Source organism: Hypanus sabinus, unplaced genomic scaffold, assembly GCF_030144855.1.
Source record: "Hypanus sabinus isolate sHypSab1 unplaced genomic scaffold, sHypSab1.hap1 scaffold_382, whole genome shotgun sequence".
Lineage (NCBI taxonomy): Eukaryota > Metazoa > Chordata > Chondrichthyes > Myliobatiformes > Dasyatidae > Hypanus > Hypanus sabinus.
In genome coordinates, this window is record NW_026781273.1 from 408,768 (window position 1) to 431,346 (window position 22,579).

General features: G+C 43.4%; 1 protein-coding gene across 2 annotated transcripts; it reads right to left on the minus strand.

The window, feature by feature from the left end:
- Window positions 1-415: 415 nt before the first annotated feature.
- LOC132388694 (zinc finger protein 239-like) lies at window positions 416-15,308 on the minus strand. 2 transcript variants are annotated; one of them, XR_009510315.1, is made up of 4 exons: window positions 15,172-15,308; window positions 12,448-12,853; window positions 1,378-5,088; window positions 416-1,278 (listed from the first exon to the last, which is right to left on the minus strand). XR_009510315.1 is itself a non-coding variant. In XM_059961069.1 (3 exons), the coding sequence occupies exon 3, from the start codon at window positions 4,679-4,681 to the stop codon at window positions 3,896-3,898; it is 786 nt and encodes a 261-aa protein (XP_059817052.1). In that variant the 5' UTR covers window positions 4,682-5,088; window positions 12,448-12,853; window positions 15,172-15,308; the 3' UTR covers window positions 416-3,895. The 2 variants fall into 2 exon arrangements, 1 of the variants encoding a protein (XP_059817052.1); XM_059961069.1 differs by having other exon boundaries at window positions 416-5,088.
- Between the last annotated feature and the right edge of the window lie 7,271 nt (window positions 15,309-22,579).

Genomic DNA, 22,579 nt, shown 5'->3' on the forward strand with positions numbered 1-22,579 from the left:
ACAGAGCGAGGGTGATGGTCGTGAATAATGTTCGGAGGGAGGGAGAGCGTGAATGACGGTTAGAAGGAGTGCCGTCAAGGAAAGGAGTCACAAAGACGGGAAAACTTTGTCCAGACCTGATTCCTGCCTGGGCACTGGCTGTCTAGGTGAGGATATAGACTCTGAGATTCCTCACCTTTCTTTTGTTTGAACATGGTTTGGGCAGTCAGTCTATGTTTTTCTCGGAGGCTGGTGTGGCCTAGCTAACTCCAGTCGAGTTTACTGTCATTTAATAATACACATGCACTCCGACAAACTAGACAAGGTTTCTCCAAGCCGGGTTGTAAAGAACAGCAGCACAAACAACACACACAACACACAACTACTTATGAAAGAACGGACAACATCCTCCGATGAGCCACGCACAAATAAACAAAGTAAATCAAAACACTTTATTATATTCAGATTCAGTTTGTCATTTAGAAACCACAAATGCAATGCAGTTAAAAAAAATGAGACAACGTTCCTCCAGAATGATATCACAAAAGCACAGGACAAAACAGACTACACCGGAAAATCCACATAACGTTTGGCAATCCCCAATCCAGAGTCTGGAGAGGCTGCTGCGTATTAATATCGCGTTACTATCTTAGCACGTTCCCCGGAAAGGAGCTCCAAAGCTACCAGACAAAACAAGACCAAAAACTAAAGCTACAAGACCTGCACAAAACCACATAGTTACAACAGTGCAAACAATAGCAAACAATAGCATAATTCATTAAAAAAACAGACCATGCGCACAGTAAAAGTAGTCCAAAGATGTTAAAGGACTATAAGTTCAACAGAAACCACCACAGAGTTTCCACAAGTCCCCAGGGTCCCGACAGACTCGCCATCCCACGCAGGCGGCAGAAGGGCTTCCACGGCGCCGCCCGACTCAGCCTCGCAGACACAGCACACAGTGAAAGAGACCTGACCGCAGCGGACTCCATGTCCGGCGAAGCTCCAAGCCTCCGACCATCCCCTCCGGCACAGCTTCTCCGAGCACCATCCTCTGCCGAGCGTATTAAGACGGCCCCGCCAACGCGACTCCGAAGACTGGGTGCCTGTTCTTCCCAGCTGAGTCCCGGACCGCACAGCAGCAGCAGCAACGAAAGTGGTCTTCTGGAGATTTCCAGATGTTCCTCCGTGCTCCCACGTCCGTTTTTCACCCGATTATGATGGCGCACGGCACCCCGCTTGACAAATAACTGATAATCAGCTCCGGAATGGCCGCTGCAAGCTCCGTCGCGCCATCATCTTAGATTACAATTGAATTTGAACATGATTCAGCACTCCATATATGTATATGCAATTGTGATAAGAAATACAGACCAGGAAACTTAAATGAGAAGCTACCTCAGAAAAACGAATCATCACTGTGGAAGAAAACATGAACTAGTGGAATGAGTATGACCCTCCATGGGAGACATCCCAATGATCTGAGCAGATGAGATGGTGAAAAGGAAATATCGAGCACCTGACTGAGAGTTGGAGACCTCTTCCCAGAAACAGAAGGATTCCTTGCGGAAATACAGGACAAGGTGGTTAACAAAAGCGGGGGAAAAAATCAAAAATACATACAATACAAACAAGGCAATCAATGCAGAAAATGCTAAGAGAAACCAGACACAATCCAACACATTCCAGGATCCTGCGGCAGTTGAACTCAATCTGATTAATTATGCAGCTGCAATCAAGTGGCAAATATCATTCACCAAAATCTTGCTTTAAAATACAAACGGATGAATGACCATGTTAACCTAATTAAGGTACAATTATTTCCAGCCTGATCCACTTAGTCAAAATCTCACAGTATATATATATGATAATCGATACATTATTACAGATAGGACAATCCATAATAACCATCCGGATATAATATTACAGGATAAACAAGCAAATCCCTCAATAGATATAACAATTCTGAACACACACGTTCCTTGACAAGTGGAGCACCTCACCACAGGTATTGTTTGTGTCATTGGTCAGACAAATTATTTTCTCTGTCAATCAGCTTCCAAATGTTACTACTCTGTCATTTATTGCCACACCCAGCTGCTGATTTCCTTCTCTTTGTGATACGTTCTTACATCGACCATCGTCCAGAGCCCCAAACTCTGCCCTGTGCAGACTCACCTCTGGTTTCTGACCCTGCTCCTTTGAACATCCAACCAATGTTTTCTCATTCTGCTTTCAGTCTTTAGAGAACAGTGATGTCTTCTAACAACCCTTCAGAAGCACGGGAAATGACCCATAATGAGGAAATGAGCCATGAATAAGGAGAGTAAATCCAAATGTCATTCTTCCTCAGCTCAGAGATTTCAGGGGCAAAGAACATCTCAGACAGAACTGCAGCCAGCTCAACTGTCTGGAGAAAATTCAAGGGGAACCTTTTAACCCACAGAGTGGTGACTGTTTGGAACCCATCCTACAGGGGGAACACGAGGTGAACAACAGGGGAGGATTTAAAAGGATTCGTGGGACAGAATCACTGGCAGGGTCCAGCAGGCCTAAATTGACTCTCTATTCAGTTTAAGATAGTACATAGGGCCAAGATAAATTGGTGCATATATTTCCTAATATAAGCCCTATTTGTGACAGATATACCATAGAGGTAGCTGCTCTAACTCATAAGTTTTGGTCATGTATAAGCTTAAATAATTTTTGGAGAGATGTGTTTAGAATATTGTCTAAAGTTATAGATGTGGATGTTCAACCCAATTTCTCCTACGGGAATTTTTGGGATTATTCCAGAGGAAATAGGCAGAGTATCTGCTTCCGCTCAGCATGTGATAGCCTTTTCAACTTCACTGACTAGGAGTACTGTCTTGTTATATTGGAAAGAATCTAATCCTCTACTGTTTTCTATTGGCTCACCTTCATTATGTCATATCTGAGCTTGGAGAAAATTAGAAGCTGGACGTTTGATACATCTTTTAATTTTGAGCAAGTCTGGTCACCCTTTATTCAATATTTTCATATGATTTAATTTATTTTTTCTTTATTCTCTTTCGGGAAACTCCTTATCCGTGAAAGTTTGGAGGTGACTGGAAGGTTGCATTTCTCTTTGTTTTTCTTCTAATTTTATCCTCAATTGGACTGCCCAATCTTTCTTTTCTTTTCTTTTTTTTTGTTCCAATTTAGTTTAGTGTTGTTTTCCTGCATATAAATAAAATTTTCCAATTTTTTTAACGATTTGTTAAGAGGAGTTGTGTTTTTTTTTATTATACTGTATATATAACTGCATAACATTAAACCTATCTGATTTTGACAATATATACTTTTCTTTATTGCTCTTTATATGTCTATTGTATTCTCTGTTTGCTAAACCTTTCCACTGATTTGTATATTTTTTACTGGAAATCAATAAAAAAGTTGAAAAAATGAAAATGACTGTCCTGGAACAGAGTCACTGGCACCATCCAGCCAGCCTGAGTTGGCTCTCTACTGTACGCTAGGTGTGTTATAAATTCACCAAGTACTGGAGACAGTTTTAAATAAAACTGACTTATTTCTCTCATATCCAGAATATTAAACTCCAGTCCATTAAAGGTGAATGTGCAGCAGAAGAAACTCCTCCCATGCCCAGTGACCAGGGTGCAGAACTGGGTGTGGTGATCAGCAGCAATAATTTACGAGTCCCTCTTGAAATTACATTTAGCAATGGTGATGAACAAATATGCAGCATGCAGCTTATTGAAAGTTTCTCTCCAGTCTGAACCCGGCAGTGTGTCACAACGTTAGATTACAGAGTGAATCCTTCCCCACATTCACAGCAGTTGAACGGCCTCTCCCCAGTGTGAACTCAATGATGCACATAAAGGTGAGATGACCGAGAGAATCTCCTCCCAGAGTCTAAGTAGGTGATCAGCCTCTACCCAGTGTGAACTGACTGGTGTCTCAGTAGGTCAGATGACCGAGTGAATCCCTTCCCACATTCTGAGCAGGTGAATGGCCTCTCCCCAGTGTGAACTCGCTGATGTTGCAGTAGGTCAGATGACCGAGTGAATCCCTTCCCACATTCTGAGCAGGTGAATGGCCTCTCCCCAGTGTGAACTCGCTGATGTACCAGTAGGTCAGATGACCGAATGAATCCCTTCTCACATTCTGAGCAGGTGAATGGCCTCTCCCCAGTGTGAACTAACTGATGTAACTTCAGTTTAGATGACTGAGTGAATCCCTTCCCACATTCTGAGCAGGTGAATGGCCTCTCTCCAGTGTGAACTCGCTGATGTAACTTCAGGTTGGATGACCGAGTGGACCTCTTCCCACAGACTGAGCAGCTGAATGGCCTTTCCCCAGTGTGAACTAACTGATGTACCTTCAGATGGGATGACCGAGTGAATCCCTTCCCACAGTCTGAACAGGTGAATGGCCTCTGCCTAGTGTGAACTGTCTGGTGTCTCAATAGGTGTGATGACTGAGTGAATCCCTTCCCACAGTCTGAGCAGGTGAATGGCCTCTCCCCAGTGTGAACTAACTGATGTACCTTCAGATGGGATGACCGAGTGAATCCCTTCCCACAGTCTGAGCAGGTAAATGGCCTCTGCCTAGTGTGAACTGTCTGGTGTCTCAATAGGTGAGATGACCGGGTGAATCCCTTCCCACAGTCTGAGCAGGTGAATGGCCTCTCTCCAGTGTGAACTTGCTGGTGAGCCATTAGATCAGATGACTGAGTGAATACTTTCCCACAAATTCAGCAGTTGAGCAACCTTTGCCCAGTGTGATCTGACTGGTGTGTCCACAGGTGGGATGACCGACTGAACCCCTTCTCACACACAGAACAGGTGAATGGCCTTGTCCCAGTGTGAACTTGCTTAAGTACCTTCAGTTGAGATAACCGAGTGAATGCACTCCCACTGTCTGAGCAGGTGAATGGCCTCTCCCCTGTGTAAAATGATGGGCGTGCCAGTTAGTCAGATGACCAAGTGAATCCCTCTCCACAGTATGAGCAGGAAGGATGATCGAGTAAATCCCTTGCTCCACTTCTTAAATATCTAGACCGAGACAGCAAAACTGGGGTGCTATGTTTGAATTTCCATAGACAAATTCCTTGTCATTTTTAACCTGTAAAGATTTAAAAATTCATCAGTGGGTGAAGGACAACATTTCAGATGAGCTCACACTGTTACAGTATGGTTCAACGCAAGCTGGAGAGAGAAATCATCTTCTAACTGGTCACAGTGTTGGTATCTGGAATGACCATCAAACTCTCTGATGCTCTATAAGTATGGGGCATTTCTGCCATCTCCAGCCTGTTACTTGGCTCAGTTTGACTCTCTCCATTGGTAGTATTCCCCATTCCCCTTGAGCTGCATGGGTGCCTGGCTCCACAGTAACTGAAACACTCTCACGCAAGTAGCTTTTGTTGACATACAGCTGGGATTTTCTTTTATGTACTATTAATTTAAAGTGCCATAGACTTAATGCCATGTAAATATCTCCTGACCTTGTCTAGTTCAACATTGGAGATAAATGGCTTGTAATTCTGAGAATTAGTTAAAACCCGAGCAGAAGGATATAAATAAAATAATTTAAACCATTGAATAAAATCAGGCCCAAAATTAAATTTTCTTATGTTTTAAATAGATAATTCCATTCAACCCAATCAAAGGCCTTCTCAGCATCTAAGGATGTCACACATTCCAATGTCTCTTTAGAAGGAGAATAAATGACATTTAATAAAAGACGAATAGGGAAATGAGAATATTAATCTTTAATAAATCCAGTCTGGTCCTTTGAGGTTGCCCTTTGAGTCCATTGCTCTTTGATCTGGCCTTAGAACACTTAGCTATTGCCTTTAGAGTATCTCACGGTATCACTGGGATATTAAGGTGAGGTATTAGTCACAAAGTTTTGTTCTATGCCGATGACATACTACTTTATATTTCTAATGTCAAAACTTCTGTGCTTTCTTTACTTTCTTGTTTCAGCCAATTTTCAGGATATAATCTAAATTTACGTAAGAGTGAACTTCTTCCTTTGAATAATTTGGTACCCATTCATACTAACCTTGCTTTTAAATCTATAAGAAATCAATTTTGCTGTAATAATTACTAAGATTTATAAGCTACTGTTTAAAGGAATTTTTTCACTCTATTGAGTTACGTTAAAAGGACACTTTCAAAATGGTTGCCACTTTCATTATCGTTGATTGGCTGAATCAATTCTATTAAAATGAATCTTACCTAAATTTATATACCATTTTCAGGCCTCACCCATCTTTATTCCTCAATCCTATTTTGATTCTCTTGACTCTCCCCTATCTTCCTATATATGGAAACATCAACTTTCTAGACAAAATCAATTTCATTTTCAAAAGGCAAAAAAGAATGGAGGTTTAGCTTTACCAAATTTTATGATTTATTGCTGGGCAGGCAATATATGGAACCTCACATTTTGGTCATACTATATTAACCATGAGGACTGTCCTGTTTGGGTTTCTATAGAAGCTAATTCTGTTCATAAATTCTCTATTATTTCTCTTCTTGGATCTTCACTTCATTTATCTTTAAGTAAACTACCTGACAGATTGGTAGTTAAACATACTTTGAGGATTTGGATAAAATTTAGAAAATATTTTGTTTTAATGAGACATTTGCTATCAAGTCCTATTTTTTCTAACTATTTTTAACCCTTCTTTGATTGATGTAGTTTTTAAAGAATGGGATAGACTAGGTATTAACTGCTTCCAGGATTTGTTAGTTGGAGGAAGCCTTTTCGCTTGAGCAATTCTCAGCTAAATAGAGCTTACCAAAAACCTATTTTTTTTTAATGTCTGCAAATTAGGGACTTTCTGCAGTCTCAATTGCATACATTTCCAAAAAGTCCAGATAAAAATTTATTAGATGTAATTTTTAATCTGAAACCTTTTCAGAACGGTTCAATATCCAATATTTGTGGCTTGCTGTTGAGAATGAGAAATGTTCCTTTAGACAAAATTAAAAATCTCTGGGAACAAGGTTTGCAGACTTCAACATCTAGAATGAAATTTTTAAATTGGTTAATACTTCATCGTTATATGCCTGCCATTCCCTCCTACAATTTAAAGTAGTCCATAGGGCCCATATGACTAAGGATAAGCTCTCTCATTTTTATTCAGATATGTCTCCCTATTTTGACAGATTTCAACTATGGAGTAGCTTCATTGATTCATATGTTTCGGATATGGCCGAGTCTTCAAAAATACTGAAAGGAAGTATTTCAAAACTTTTCTGCACTTTTTAAAGTTAATTTTAAGCCTAATCCTTTGACTGCCTTATTTGGTAATGTTGGAGGGCAAGATATGATTTTGGAAATACCTGATCAGTGGCTACGTGATGTTACATCATGCTTAAATTTAGAACAGATTTGGTGTTCAATTTCTGAATCAAAGACTTTCAAACATAATGGGAACCAGTTTTGAATTATTTTCAAAGCATTTGATTTGTTGTTACATACGGATGTTGGCTAATATTATCATCTATTTATTTATAATGATAAGGAATGTTTTTCCTTTTTTTCTTTTTTTTTACCAAGCAGCTTTTTGTTGGTAGCGGATTAGATTTTTTCTAATATACAGTTTCTAATATACTGTATTTAGTACCATTTTATAATTTTTATAGATTATTATATATATTATATGTATATTATATATATATATATATATATTATATAGTATATATGTACACACACACTTAAGTTACTCGGTATTCTTTTATGTAAGAAAATCAATAACAATATTGAAAAGAAATCTCCGGATCTGGCTGGTGGCACAGTGGCAACCGTGCCAGACTTCAGGATGAACCTGAGTTTGAATCGAGCCAGCTCCCCTGGACACTTTCCAGGGGAGCTGGGGTACGGGCTGCTGATTTCTTTGGAACCACTGCTGTAACTTGCCTCGTACGCGGTTGCCCATGATGCCAGAGAGGCATGGAGGGAAATCGTCCGTTAACTGGAGAAACACCGGTTGCAGCGTACCTTTCCTTAAATATCTCCCAAAACCATTGCCTCATCCAATTTACTATCTCATCTTGAATGCTGAGTGACAGAACCTCCTTGACCAACCTCCCATATGTGACTTTGTCAAGTTCCCATGGAGAAAAAATCAGCTGCCGTGCCTTCATCCACTTTCCTGAAAACTTCCTCCAGAGACTCTATAAGATTGGCTAGACATGACCTACCATGCACAAAACCATGCTGTCTATCCTTAATCAGTCCACATCTATCCAAATACTTACATATCCAGCTCCTGCACATATATTCTAATAACTTTCCCACTACTGATGTCAAGCTCACTAACATAAAGTTTTCTCATTTATCCTTAGAACCTTTCTTGAACAGCGGAACAACCTTGGCTGTCCTCCAATCCTCCAGTACCTCACCTGTCACTAAGGATGATTTAAATATCTGTGCTTGGACCCCGAAAATTTCTGCACTTGTCTTCCGCAGGGTCCTGGGGAACAACTTGTCAGGCCTTGGGGATTTATCCATGCTAATTTGCCTTAAGACAGCAAACACCTCCACCTCTGTAACATGTACAAGGTCCATGAAGTTGATGCTGCTTTGACTCACTTCTATCGACTCTGTGTCCATCTCCTGAGTAAATACAGATGCAAAACTACTATTTAAAACCTCCCCCATCTATTTTGTCTCCTGTATAGGTCACCATTCTGTTCGTCAAGAGTGGGCATGTTCCTGTTCTGACCTTCTCCATGTTTCTGTGACAGAGAAGCTGGCCAAACTTGACTGGAAGGGGAACCTGGTAGGTGTGATGATGGAGCAGCAATGGCTGGAGTCTCTGGGAGCAACTCGGGAGCTGAGTGATAGACACATCCCAAAGAAGTGGAAGCATTGGAAAGGTAGGAGGACTCAACCTTGGCTGAAATGAGAATCCAAAACCAACATAAAAGCCAAAGAGAGGGTAAATAAGCTTTTAGAAACGAAGAGAAGACAACTAAAGAAAGTCAGATGAGCTCTGGGTGTGAAAATATGATATTGTAGTCATTAATGTGTCTTGGTAGCACCCAACAGCCTGAGGAATTTAGAGGAACAAAATATCCAGGGCCTCGATATCTCTTGAAAACAAAGGTTCCCTGCACCAGTTACCTTTCACCTTTTATTTTGGCAGGCACATGCAAACTCTACACACTCAAAATTTCACTTCTGAAGAACCCCCACTCACCAAGTACTCCTTTGCCAGAAAACAGCCTGTTCCAATCCACACTTGTCAAATCCTTGCAAAGACCATAAAATTGATCTTTCTCCAATTTAAAATCTCAAGAGAAGTCCAGGCCTCTGTTTTTCCATATTTTCTTGGAATCTCATGGCATTAGGATCACTAGACATGAAGTGTTCCCATACACTAATTTCTGTCACCAGCCCTGGATTATTTCCCAACAGCTTATTGCACACTTCTACGCCGGATGTTTTACGTACTGCTTGAGGCACATTTGACAAACTCTACCTCATCTAGTCCTTTTACAGTATGGGAGTCCCATGTAAAGTTAAAATCACTTACTATATCAACTTTTGTTTTTTGGTGTAGTCTGTGAACTCTCTACAAATTTGTTCCTCTAAATCCCTCAGACTGTTGGGTGCAACCAATTCCCAGTAATGCCTACGATATCATAATTCCATGCCCTGGGCTTATCTGGCTTTCCTACAATGCTTCTTGGATCATGATTTCCACAGCTCAACACATTTATCGCACCATGCTCAAGCATTTGATTGCTGACTTTGTCTGAGGTCTGAACAACATCTGTCTGGTGTCAAGAAAACAAACTCTCCCTCAATGTGAGAAAAACCTCTGATGCTGAATTTTGTAGTGACAACGGAGGAAAGGTTTTCTTCCGATGACTCTTCCATGAAGGTCATATTTGTGCAGGTGTCGCTGCACAGTAGAACAGTGCACAACCACTCCAGAGTCTGCTAAATCTTCCTGAATTGTTTTTTTACAGTCAAATGGGGGTTTTGATTTGCCTTTCTAGCAGTCCTACGAGTAGTTCTCTCAGAAAGTTTTCTTGGTCTTCCAGACATCAACTTGACCTCCTCCGTTCCTGTTAACTGCCATTTCTTAATTACATTGTGAACTGAGGAAACGACAACCTGAAAAATGCTTTGCTATCTTCTTATAGCCTTCTCCTGCTATGTGAGCATCATTTATTTTAACTTTTCAAGTACTAGGCAGCTGCTTAGAGGAGCCAATGGCTGCTGATTGTTGGAATAGGGTTTGAAGAGACAGGGTATTTATGTGATTTGCATAACCTGGCCTGTCCTAATGATGACTGTGAACAAGCCATAGCCCTAACATGCTAATTCAGGTCAGAGACCTTGGTAAAAGTTATCTGAAAGCTCAAATCTCTTGGGGTGTCCAAACTTATCCATGGTGCTCCTTTCCTTTTTTTTCCACTCTAAAATTGTACAAAACAGAAATAATACACTAATTTTGCTTAAAGTGTTGAAAAGAATGTTTCGTGTTTAAGACTTTTGGAGATCAGTTCACCTTCTACACACTAAATTATTCACAGTAACAGAATGTTTGACCAGTGGTGCCCAGCTGTTTACATACCACTGTATCGGATGTGGTGGTGAGCACGGGGTGTGATAGTGGGGTGGGGGTTAGGAGGAGGACTGACAGGGAGCAAAGAGGGAGAACATGTGGGATGAGTGGTAGATTTAGAGGGTGATAAAGAGGGGAAGACAATGTGGGATACAGGAGCCAGCAAGGAGAGTGTTTGAGAGAGGGGGAGGGGGGATGCAGGGAGAGAGAAAGAGAGGGCGAGAGCTGGAAATGGAGGTTACAGAGTGGTGGAGGTGACTGAGTGAGAGAGACAAATTTGATTGAAGTGAGAGGGTGCATGAGAGAGGGGGAGATGGAGAGGGGAAGGCAGAAGGTGAAAGAGAGTGAGAGAATGGTCAAGTAGCAGTGTCACTGAGGCAGATAGAGAAGAGTGAAGGGGAGCGTAGAGGTGGGGAGGAAGCAAGAATGATTGAGGGGGCGATGATATGGAAGGGGGTGAGGGAGAGGCGAGATGGCAAGGGAGAGACTGAATAAAAAGGGAGGTCTGGAGTAGAGGGCAGGAGGATGAAGAGGGACTGTGAGGAGGAGTGGTGAGGGAAACGGGGTACGTAGACAGGGATGAGGGAGAAAGGTGAGAAGATGGTGTGTCTGATTAGAATTGTTAGGCTAACTATTTATTCAGTCCCCAGTTGCAGGGTCGTTAATCACATATGTTCACATGTCACTGAACAAATCCACCGTGGGATTATGGTTCCATGCCTTGACATTTACTGTGTATGATTCTGGTCAACATATCCGACAGTGGGGAGCTCTAACACGTACGGTTCTGGTCAACATATCTGACAGTGGGGAGTCTTAACGTATACGGTTCTGGTCTACATGTCCAACAGTGGGGAGTTTCACAGCATACGAGGACCTACAGCAAATCACAGTGCAATGCCAACCCCAGGTGATGCTGGTGTTTCTCATGTTCAGGTAGCGGTGAGGAAAGAGTTAATCTCGGGTTTGTGTAAATCGAGGGCCGGTTGCAGTGGGAATGGGCTTGGATCGATCCAGACAGCTGGAGCCACCAGGTTCTCCAGTCTTTTAGATTTGCGCCCGAGTCGGGATTGCGGGATCAGTTTGTTGTGGTTCCCCTCCAGCTTGGGAGGGTGGATGTGAGTGAAGGGGGCCTGTCAGTGAGTCGGTGTGGGGTGAATGGTCAGAAGGGTTTGGAGCCACTGGCGGGACAGAGGGTGGTTGGGGTACTCTGGGTGATCAGAAGTAACATGACCTGGGTGGATGGGCAAGGGGTAAATTACGTTATCATCGAGGGTGGATCTGGTCCAATGAATCAGACAGATCAGCTCACGTGTCCTTTCAGGAGGCCACAATTCCCTCATCATCTTAATCACTGACTAATCTTCCTGTTAACATTGAGTTTGTTACAGAGCCCCAGAGTCTGCAAACAGACGATTGGTAGGAGGCAGAATGTTATAGTGACAGCCTGTTTCTTGGACTCAAGTCCCGTGCTTAGTAACATTCCTGGGGTTACACCCATTGCTACTTGTCATCTATGTCAATAATTTAGTTGAGAAAGTACAGGGTATGGGGAGAGAGTTTGCAGCAAGTTCAAACAATTACTGTTTTTGAAAGATAGTCAGTATAAACACTCCCCTCTCTTTCCCTCTCCCCACTCAGAACTGACCAAAAGCTACATCAGAGGATGAGAGATCTTGAACTGAGTGACCACTGTGAGGGAATGGGAGTGGTTTCAAAGGGCTGGGCTGCTGGAAGCACATTACCAGACCTGGAGTGATTGTAACTGGGTCTGACAGAGGCATAACTGGATCTTCTGGGCACAGTCTCACTCCAACTATTTCCTACCTTCCTTTGTACAGCTATGTAATGTCTAAAGGACCAGTGTTTGAGTAAATGAGACTCACCAAAGTTTCTCCTGACTGAATCAATGGAATCTCCAAGTCAGTTGGGTTCTCTCCAGTTGATGTTCTCAATCCTCGGGCTGTTTCACTCGTCTTCAGTCATGGTTTGCTTCCATTTGGGGATTTTCTTCCAATAAATCTCTCATCACATGTCTAACTTTAACATCAAAGATAATGAAGCCGATAAACAATAAAAAGGAGAACCAAACATTTCTATTAATTGTTACTATGAACAAAACTCACTGAACGTTAAACATTGAAGGCTGAGCAGAAAGGAAAACACCACCCACCCGGAAACAGTGAGCATGCGTGAAGATATTGTACATCTGCGGATAAATCGGAGGGGCAAACAGGATCACGTGACTAGTGGGGTCTCCCACCCCAGGCAGAGGGTCCAGCTCCCAAAACTCTGTGGAAAGACACAAACGTCGCTTACATTTGGTCTCACCTTAAGTGTATTAGACATTTCAATCCCCAGGAAAAATGTATTGTCTATCCACTCAGATTCATAATCAAGTTTATTATCACCAGCATGTCATGTAAAATCTGTTAACTTTGCAACAGCATTTCAATGTAATACATGATATACAAGAAAAAAAAACAAAATAATAGAAATTTACAGTATACTTATATCTGGGACCATTGATCGCCGTGATTTATATAAATGACCTTGATGAGGAAGTGAAGTGATGTGTTAGTAAATTTGCTGATGACACAAATGTTGGGAGTGTTGTGGATAGTGTGCGGGGCTGTCAGAGGTCACAGTGGGACACTGAAAGGATGCAAAACTGGGCTGAGAAGACCCAAATGGAGTTCAACCCGGATAAGTTTGAAGTTGTTCAATTTGTTAGGTCGAACATGATGGCAGAATTTCGCATTAATGGGAAGACTCTTCACAGTGTGGAGGATCAGAGGGATCTTGGGATCCGAGTCCATAGGACACTCAAGTCTGATATGCAGGTTGACTCTATGGTCTACCGTGCATTGACCTTTATTAATTGTGTGTTGAGTTTAGGAGCCGAGAGTTTTTGTTGCAGCTATATAGGACCTTGGTCACACTCCACTGTGCTCAATTCTGGTCACCTCACTACAGGAAGAATGTGGAAATCTTAGAAAGGGTGCAGAAGAGAGTTAAAAGTATGTTGCCTGGATTGGGGAGCATGCCTTATGAGAATAGGTTGAGTGAACTCGGCCTTTTCTCCTTGGAGTCACAGAGGATGAGAGGTGACTTGAAAGAGGTATATAAGTTTATGAGAGGCATTGATCATGTGGTTAGTCAGAGACTTTCTGAGACACTGTTTCTAATCCTTTGGTAATCTTCTAAACGTCTATTCAGTCTCACCCCAGCCGGCACGGCTCCAGAGTAAACAACATAAGATTGTCCAGCCTCCCGTTGTAGCTCAGGCCCTCTATTCCAGGCAGTGTCCTGGTAAACCTCTTCTGCACCCGCTCCAAAGCCCCGATATCCTTCAGAGAATGATAGCCACCACAACTGTATAAACCACTCCAGATGTGGCCTAACCCTAACCCTCCCGTTGTAGCTCAGGCCCTCTATTCCAGGCAGTGTCCTGGTAAACCTCTTCTGCACCCGCTCCAAAGCCCCGATATCCTTCAGAGAATGATAGCGACCACAACTGTATAAACCACTCCAGATGTGGCCTAATTAATCTTATAAAGCTGCAACATAACTTCCCGACTTTTGAACTCAATGATAAATACAACCATGTGGCGACCCATTTCCTGGCACACCCGAACCGGCTCACAATTAGCCAGCGTTCCGGCTAAGGGAGATAGCCTACGAGGGTTTGTGAGTACGTGTCTTTTGGAGCATCCGCGCCCACGGGGGGCGGGTTGAAGGAGGCTTTAAAGCAAGGCTGTTGAGTTCGAATAAAGTTATCTTTGACTGCAGTTTACCAACTCCCGTGTCGTTATTTTAGCGCTGCCTATAGCACACCGCTACAACCACACCATTTGCCTTCTTAACCACCCGATCAATCTGTGCGGTTTCTTTCAGGGAGCGATGATCTCGGACTCCAAGATTCCTCTGATCATTAACACTGTTCAGGGTTTTGCATTTAACAGTGTCTGCATTAACATTCCACCGACCGAGCTGCAAAGTTGATTATCACTAATCAAATCTCACCGAATTTTCGCAGGACCTGTTGAATTTATTGCCAAGTGCACAAGTACGGGAAGGTACAGGAACAGAGAAACACTGCGGCAGCATCACAGGCAAGTACATTCAGTTAACACACGGAACACAAATTGTACAATTCTCCGTCAGTGTCAATATGGAAATATGTTTTACGTCATCCTGCTAATAGGACCAGAACAACAGGGGCTGAGCGGCGGCTCATCTCAGACGGTTCGTTGTGAAGGTCTCACAACCCGGACTGACCCCGGCAGATTCTGTGAAGGAAGCGAGGCGAGGCCGCCAGTTCGGGAAAGTTCATCCCCTCCCCCTTCAGGTTTCACCGATCACCTTGTGTTTCTCTCTCCCTTCTCCTCCCCCACCTTTCATTCTCCAGTCCTGCCGAAGGGTTTCGGCCGGTAACGTCGACTGTACTCTTCTCCGAGATGCTGCCCGGCCTGCTGAGTTCCTCCAGCATTTTGTGCGCGTTGCTCGCATTTCCAGCAACTGCAGATTTTCTCTTGTTTCGAGTTCGGGAAAGTTAACTCACTACCCAACGTCAGAACTCCCCGATCGGGACCGGCTTCAATACTCACCGAAAGAACATTTTTGGTGTTGCCCCGCAGTGTCTTCGGCACCCCGTCCAAGACGGCGAGAACCCCCTCCGCATCCCGATCTCACCGCCGACCCGCTTTCACAAAGAAAGAAAAAAACAGCACGGACTAGCCCGGGAATGTGAGCATGCGCAATGTGTTAATTGCGTCATCGAGCGGTGGGCGGGGCCTCAGAAAAATCCGCAGATGCTTCCGATCTGCGGTAAAACGGGATCACGTGACGAGTGGTGGGCCTCCCACGTGATCCGGTGACGGCAACCCTCCCTTCACACACTGCCCTGCCCACCGTCGCATTTCCCATATTATTTTATTATTTCCAAACTTAAACCAGATACGTATTTAATTTTTCCCACCATATCTTCCCCGGTCCCGTTCCCTCTAGCCCCAGGTCACAGAGCTCTCAAAGTTAAGAGTTTCGACTCACATCGCGGTCCGAAACACAATTCAGACCCAAACCAGAAATGTGCAAGTTTCATTTAAATCAGACTATGTCTATAAACACTAATTTCTATTTATATTCCTCCGGCATCACCGATCAGGAACACTGAAACATTAAGTGAGAAACAGCAGCAGAAGGCCATTCAGCCCCTCTAACCATCAACAAGATAGTGGCTGTTCTCCCTTCTCAACCACATATTTCTGCCGGATCCTCATTTCCTCGATTCCCTTTGGTCTCCACACATCTGTTGTTCTCTGTTTTATGTGAGGACGATCACTGAGTCTTCACCGCCCTCTGTTGTGGGGATTTACAAACATTCACCGCCCTCGGAGTGGAGACATTTCAAACTCGGACAGTCCACGACCTTTTTCAGAGACTGGGATCCCTGGTTCAACCGGGAATGATGTTGTGCATTTTAATGCGTTCACCTTTCAGTCCTCGATTCTCTAAATGAAAGGGTTATCACATTTGATCTTTCTTCATAAGATGACCCCACCATCCCAGGGATCAGTCTGGTGAACCTTTATTGCACTCTCTATAACAAATACTCTCTAACCTCTTTGTTCATCACCTATGGAATTAATTTCCATCTTCTGTATCCAGTGTTGCTCCAACCACTCACCTCCCACCCCTGTCACTATTTCCACCTTCCCACCTCCCCCTCACCTGGATCCACCTCTCACTCCCCAGCTCTTGCCCCATCCCCACCCCTCTCCTCTTTTCTCTGACTATTTCCCGTCCACTCACAATCCAGAGGGAGGGTCTCGGCCCGAAATGTTGACGGCCCATTTCCCTCCACAGATGCTGCCCGACCCACTGAGTTCCTCCGGCAGCGTCTTTGTATGCTGGTAAACTAACACCTTGACAATGTGGACCATAGATACCCCTTCCTCTAAAAGTCATCGAATCACTCAGACAGCTAATCGCTGACAGGAATTATATTTGATGGTTATTACATTCCAGCTGGATGGAGTTGATGGGGAGTTCGGCGTGTCCCAGCGAAAGAGCCGAACGGCCGAGCTCTCTGCGCTGTCCCTCCGGCTCTGGCCAGTGGTGGCGCTGTGGGAACCCTCGGCCAGAGTCTGGACCATAGGGAGACGCGCAGGCGCGCTGCCGACACTAAGCGTCGCAACACTGGGTCTGTGACAGTCCGAGCGGCGGTAGACAGAGGCTGATGTCGGGTTTGTGTAAATCGGGGGCCGGTAGCAGTGAGAAAGGGCCTGGCCCGAGCTCTACCGGGTGGCTGTGAGCTCCAGGCTCTCCTCAGCCCCGGTTTTAACTTTGCGACCGAGCCAGGGCTGTAGGGTCAATTTCTTGTGGTTCTCCAAGGTGTTTGGGGAGAATGGGCTCTGTCTGTGTGTGTGGGTAGAGGTTATGAGTGGAGTGTGGGTGTGGGTTTGTAGGCGGGTTGGGTTCTTTTGGGTGAAAGTGGGATGATTGCACATTCCGTGATACGGGGAGGATGGTCCCGAGACAAATTAAGTTGTAAACAAGGGACGATCTGGTGAACTGGATCAGACAGCTTAGCTCGCGTGTCCTTTCAGGAAAGAACAATTCACTCTTCATATTAATGACTGTCTAAGATTGCTGTTCACAAGATTATGAGTTACAAGATTGTGTGTTACAGAGTCTCAGAGTCTAGGACAGCTGTCTCCATCATGGGCTGCGAGTGCAGATTGGGAAGGGGGAGGGTGTGTCAGTGACCTGTGCATCAGAGGACACGGGTTTCCACATCCTCCTGTGAGGTATAAATGTCCTTACAGTGAATTCGGATATGCTGGCATATCGGGATTCTGAAAGTGAAAGGGAATCGGGAAGGGGCTGAGGAGAGAGTTTTAACAGGAGAACATGTTCAGGGGTAAAGGGATACAGGAGCAGTCTAATAGATCATTTTATGTTTTTTTTTTGTTTGTGTAACCTCACAGATTGTGACTGAGGAAGAAGCTTGTTGACGGAGGATACCCAGAGGCGAGCAGGTCAGGCACGGAATCAGGAAGTGAGTTGAATTGACTTTATTTCATACATTAATGAGGAGTAAAAATCTTTACATTATCTCCATCTAAATGTGCAACGTGCAATCATTGTAATTTATAATAGTTTATAATAATTAAAACAGAGTGTAATATAGAGTACGTTCATCAGTCTGATGGCCTGGTGAAAGAAGCTGTCCCAGAGCCTGTTGGTCCTGGTTTTTATGCTGTGGTACTGCTTCCCGGATGGTAGCAGCTGGAATAGAGTGACAGAGATGTAAGGCAGCTGCATTAATGGAAGACGACACGGGAACTTCATCAATTGCCAGTGGTTTAGCAGAAGTGACCAATCTCTATGCTACCTTGACAGAAACAGATATTCACAGAGGTGAGAAAGGGGTGCAGTTTGGTTTACTTCAGGTTAGAGAGGGGTGTGGAGTTTTGAAATCAATGCCTTGCGGTGCCACCATCGTTAATTTACCATGTCCGGAGTGGTGGATCACACAGCACGGAAACAGGCCTTTGGCCGGCCATACCTGTTCTGACCATCCACTCACTGTCTACACTTGTCCCATTTATCAGCACTTGGTTCACAGCCGACTGTATCTCGGCAGATTCAATGCTCATCCTCTTCGTAAATGTTGTGAAGGGACCTGCCTCCACCACCACCTCGGGCAGTGAGTTCCAGATTTCAGCCACCCTCTGAGTGAAAAATCTCCTCCTCAGATCCCTCGAAATTTATTCATCGTTTAAATCTATGCCCTCTGACTTGTAACCCTACTGTCCCAGGATCGTGGCTGATATGGGCATCAGTGAGGTCTTTGAATAGGTTCAGCATGGTAAGTTGCTGTGGAAAGTCAGATCACATGGGATCCAGGGAGAGCTGGCTCACTGGATGCACAGTTGTCTTGATGGTAGGAAGCAGAGAGTGATGGTGGGAGGCTGTTTATTGGACTCGAGGCCCGTGTCTAGTGGTGTTCCCCAGGGTTACACATTGCTGCTTGTCATCTATGTCAATAATTTCGTTGAGAATGTACAGGGTATAATTAGCATTTTTCAGCAAGTAAGTTCAAACAATTACTTGTATTCAGATAGTAAGTCTAGACACTCCTTGTCTCCATTTTGCAGTTGCTCTCCCCTTACCCCTTACAGCTGTGCCACCCTCCCGCATCATCCCCCTTCCCCACCCGCCTTCCCTCTCCACGCAGTCTTTGTTCTGATCCGCGACAGGTTATATGTTAACGATGTGAGGTGATATATTTTAAGGAAACCTGAGGGGTGTGAGTTCCAGATTTCAGCTACCCTCTGAGTGAGAAATCTCCCCCTCAGATCCCTCTAAACCTCTTCATCCTCTGCTTAAATCTGTGCCCTCTGATCGGTGACACCTCTGTCCCAGGATCGTGGCTGATATGGGCATCAGGGAGGCCTTTGATACGGTTCAGCATGGTAAGTTGCTGTGGAAAGTCAGATCACACGGGATCCAGGGAAAGCTGGCTCACTGGATGCACAGTTGTTTTGATGGTAGGAAGCAGAGAGTGATGGTGGGAGGCTGTTTATTGGACTCGAGGCCCGAGCCCAGTGAGGTTCCCCAGGGTTAACCCACATTGCTCTCATTATTCATTGATATTTGAATATATTTGCATTTGCACGGTTTGTTGAATTCTATGCTCTAGTTGAACTTCCATTGATCCTTTTACTATTGTATAGATTTGCTAAGTGTTCCTGTAGGAAAAACAATCTCAGGGTTGTATGTGGTGACATATGTGTGCTCTGATAACAATATTTACTTTGAACGTCAAACACTGCTACTTGTCATCTAGATCAATAACGTACAGGGTATGGATAGCAGGTTTGCAGTAAGTTCAAACAATTACTTTTTCTGAAAGATATTAAGTATAAACTCTCCAGTCTGTTTCCCTCTCTGCACTCGACCACCACCTTCCCTTACTGTCTTCCCTCTGTGCCCCGTCCTCCCTCTCACCCTGACATTGGACATACGTTCAGGGTGAAAGTAAATTATTTTCGGGGAATCTGAAGGGGAATTCTTCACTTGGAGTTTGGTGAGAGTGTGGAATGAGCTGCCAGTGGAAGTGGAGGATATGGGTTCGATTTAGACACTGAAAAGGAATTTGGGTGAGGACGTGGATGGGAGGTGCATGGAGGCTGTGGTGCAGGTAGCTGGAACCAGGCAGTAACAACAAAAACAGGTCAGCATGGACTAGAAGGGCCTGTTTCAGTACTGCTGCTCTGTGACCTGAATAATATTCTCATTTGTAATTTCCACAGTCAGTAGTTTGCTACTTATGAGTGAACCCAGAAATTTACTCAAACAAGAACTGAAAGACTGTTGGTTGGCTACAAAAAGTGTTTACAAGCTGTGATACTTGCCAAAGGGGGTTTTACTCAGTAACGACCATGCAGGGTGCCCAAACCTTTGCTTCGGGCCCTTTTCCTTTTTTGTTATTTTGAAATTGTAAAAGATGGAAATAAAAATGTAATCTTGCTTAAAATATATTTAAAAAGTGTCATCTTTAACTTTATGCCTTTTATAATCAAGTCATCTTTTACTCACTTATCTAATCACAGTAAAAGAAATTTTGAACAGGGGTGCCCAAACTTTTGCATGCCACAGTATATATCCTGTGCCTTCCAAAAATTCCAGACATTGCTGATCTGTTTTCGTCCCGGCCCATGTTTTTTTTAGATCAATTTTGAACAATTTTTTTCTCGTGCCCCTCTAATTCTCTTTATTCCACCTGACTTTAGCTTCTCCTTCTCTAATGTCAGGGTGAATTAGATCAGATTAAGATCACTTACCCCTAAAGGTTCTTTGGACTTAAGTGACCTAATTAATTCTGGTTTATTACAACACCCAATCCAGAATAGCTGACCCCCAAGTGAACTCAATCACGAGCTGCTCTAAAAAAGCATCTTGTAGGCATTCCAGGAATTCCTCCTCTTGAGACCAACACCATCCTAATTTTCCAAATTACCTGCATGACAATCCCCCATGACTACTGTAACATTGCCCTCTTGGCACGCATTTTCTATCTCCCATTGTAATTTGAGGACCACATACTTACTACTGTTTGGGGGTCTCTCTGCAATTCTCATCAGGGATTCTTTTTTACATTTGCTGTTCCTTAATTCTACCCACAGATTTTACACCTTCCTACCCTACGCCACTTCTTTCTAATGATTTCATTTAATATTTTACCAACAGAGCCACTCAACCCCACTACCAGCTTGTTCTTGGCTTCTTCTTTCAAGAAACATATAAGTATCTGGGAAACAAGAGGACCTGCAGTTGCAAGAAATCTAGAGAACTACACACAAAGTGCTGGAGAAGCTCAGCATGTCAGGCAGCATCTATGGATGGGAATAAACATTTCGGGCCAAGATCCTTCACCGGGACACTTGATACCCACATATCTGGAATATCAACAAGCAACAAAAATAGAAAGAACTGCAAAATAGGGAAAACCTTTGACAAAATTCAGTTCAAGACTTTAAAAAAAAAACTACCAAATAGAGCTCAATAACTAACAAATACAACACAGGCAATACACACTTTCATCAATACTGACATTGACTTCTTTTTTTATAAAAATATCTTGGTCCCATTTCAATTAGTATAATTTAGAAAGATAAACAATAACTTAAGAAAGCTTTAGAAAAGACTATTTACACTCAAACCCACTTAGATTAACACTACCTTGGACAGATGGAGGAAGGGAAATAACACACATGAAATAAAAAAATATCACAGAACAGTCAGATAAAACTTCTAGGTATATATGTTTTCATCAAAAATGAACTGGATTCAGCACTCCATGTGTGTATATGCAATTGTGATAAGAAATACAGACCAGAAATCTTAAATGACAGGCCAAATCAGAAAAATTAATCATCACTATGGAAGGAAATATTAATCAGTTGAACGAGTATGATCCTCCATGGGAGACATCCCAACGATCTGAGCAGATGAAATGGTGACAAAATTATACATTAATCAATACATTATTTCAGATAGGACAATCCATAACAACGATCCAGATATAATATTACAAGATAAACAAGCAGGAACAACTCCCTTAATAGATAAAGCATTTCCGAACACACACAGTTCCTCAAACAGTGGAGCACTTCAACACAGGTATTGTTCGTGTTATCAGTCAGACAAACAAAAGATTTTCTCTGTCAATCAGCTTCAAAATGTTTCAACTCTGACATTGCCACACCCCACTTCTGATTTCCTTCTCCTCGACTTCTTCACTCTGCAGAAAACTCAAAGGAAACCTCTTCACCACAGAGTTGTGTCTGTTTGGAATCCGTCACCACTGGAATATGGATCCAGTGGTGGATCTCACCACCCAGGGAGAGTGAGAGATGAACAACAGGAGAGGATTTAAAAGGACTGTCATGGAACTGAATCACTGGCAGCGTCCAGCTGGCTTGAGTTGACTCTCTACTGTACACTAGGTGTGTTATAAATTCAGTAAGTACCAGAGACAGAGTTTAAAATATAATTGATTTATTTGTCTCAGATCCAGAATATTAAACTCCAGTCCCATTAAAGGTGAATGTGCAGCAGAAGAAACTCCTCCCATGCCCAGTGACCAGGGTGCAGAACTGGGTGTGGTGAGCAGCAGCAATAATTGCAGAGTTCAGCACCGACAGTCAGTCTCGAAGTTGCATTCAGCAATGGTGATGGACAAATATCCAGCATGCAGCTCATTGAAACTTTCTCCCCAGTGTGAACCCAGTAGTGTGTCACAAGTCTTACATGCTGTAAGGTTTCACTGCTAATGTAAGGACCTCTCAGTAAAGTTTCCCAGCTGAAGTAATGGTTTCTCAGTAGCAGCAATGTTTAGGCTACGACTATGGGGCTATCCAATGACAGAAATGTTCTTTCTTGTGAGTCTGGAAGAGAGATTTTCATGGTCTTTTGCCAGGGAGAAATGAGAAAATGCAAATGGAG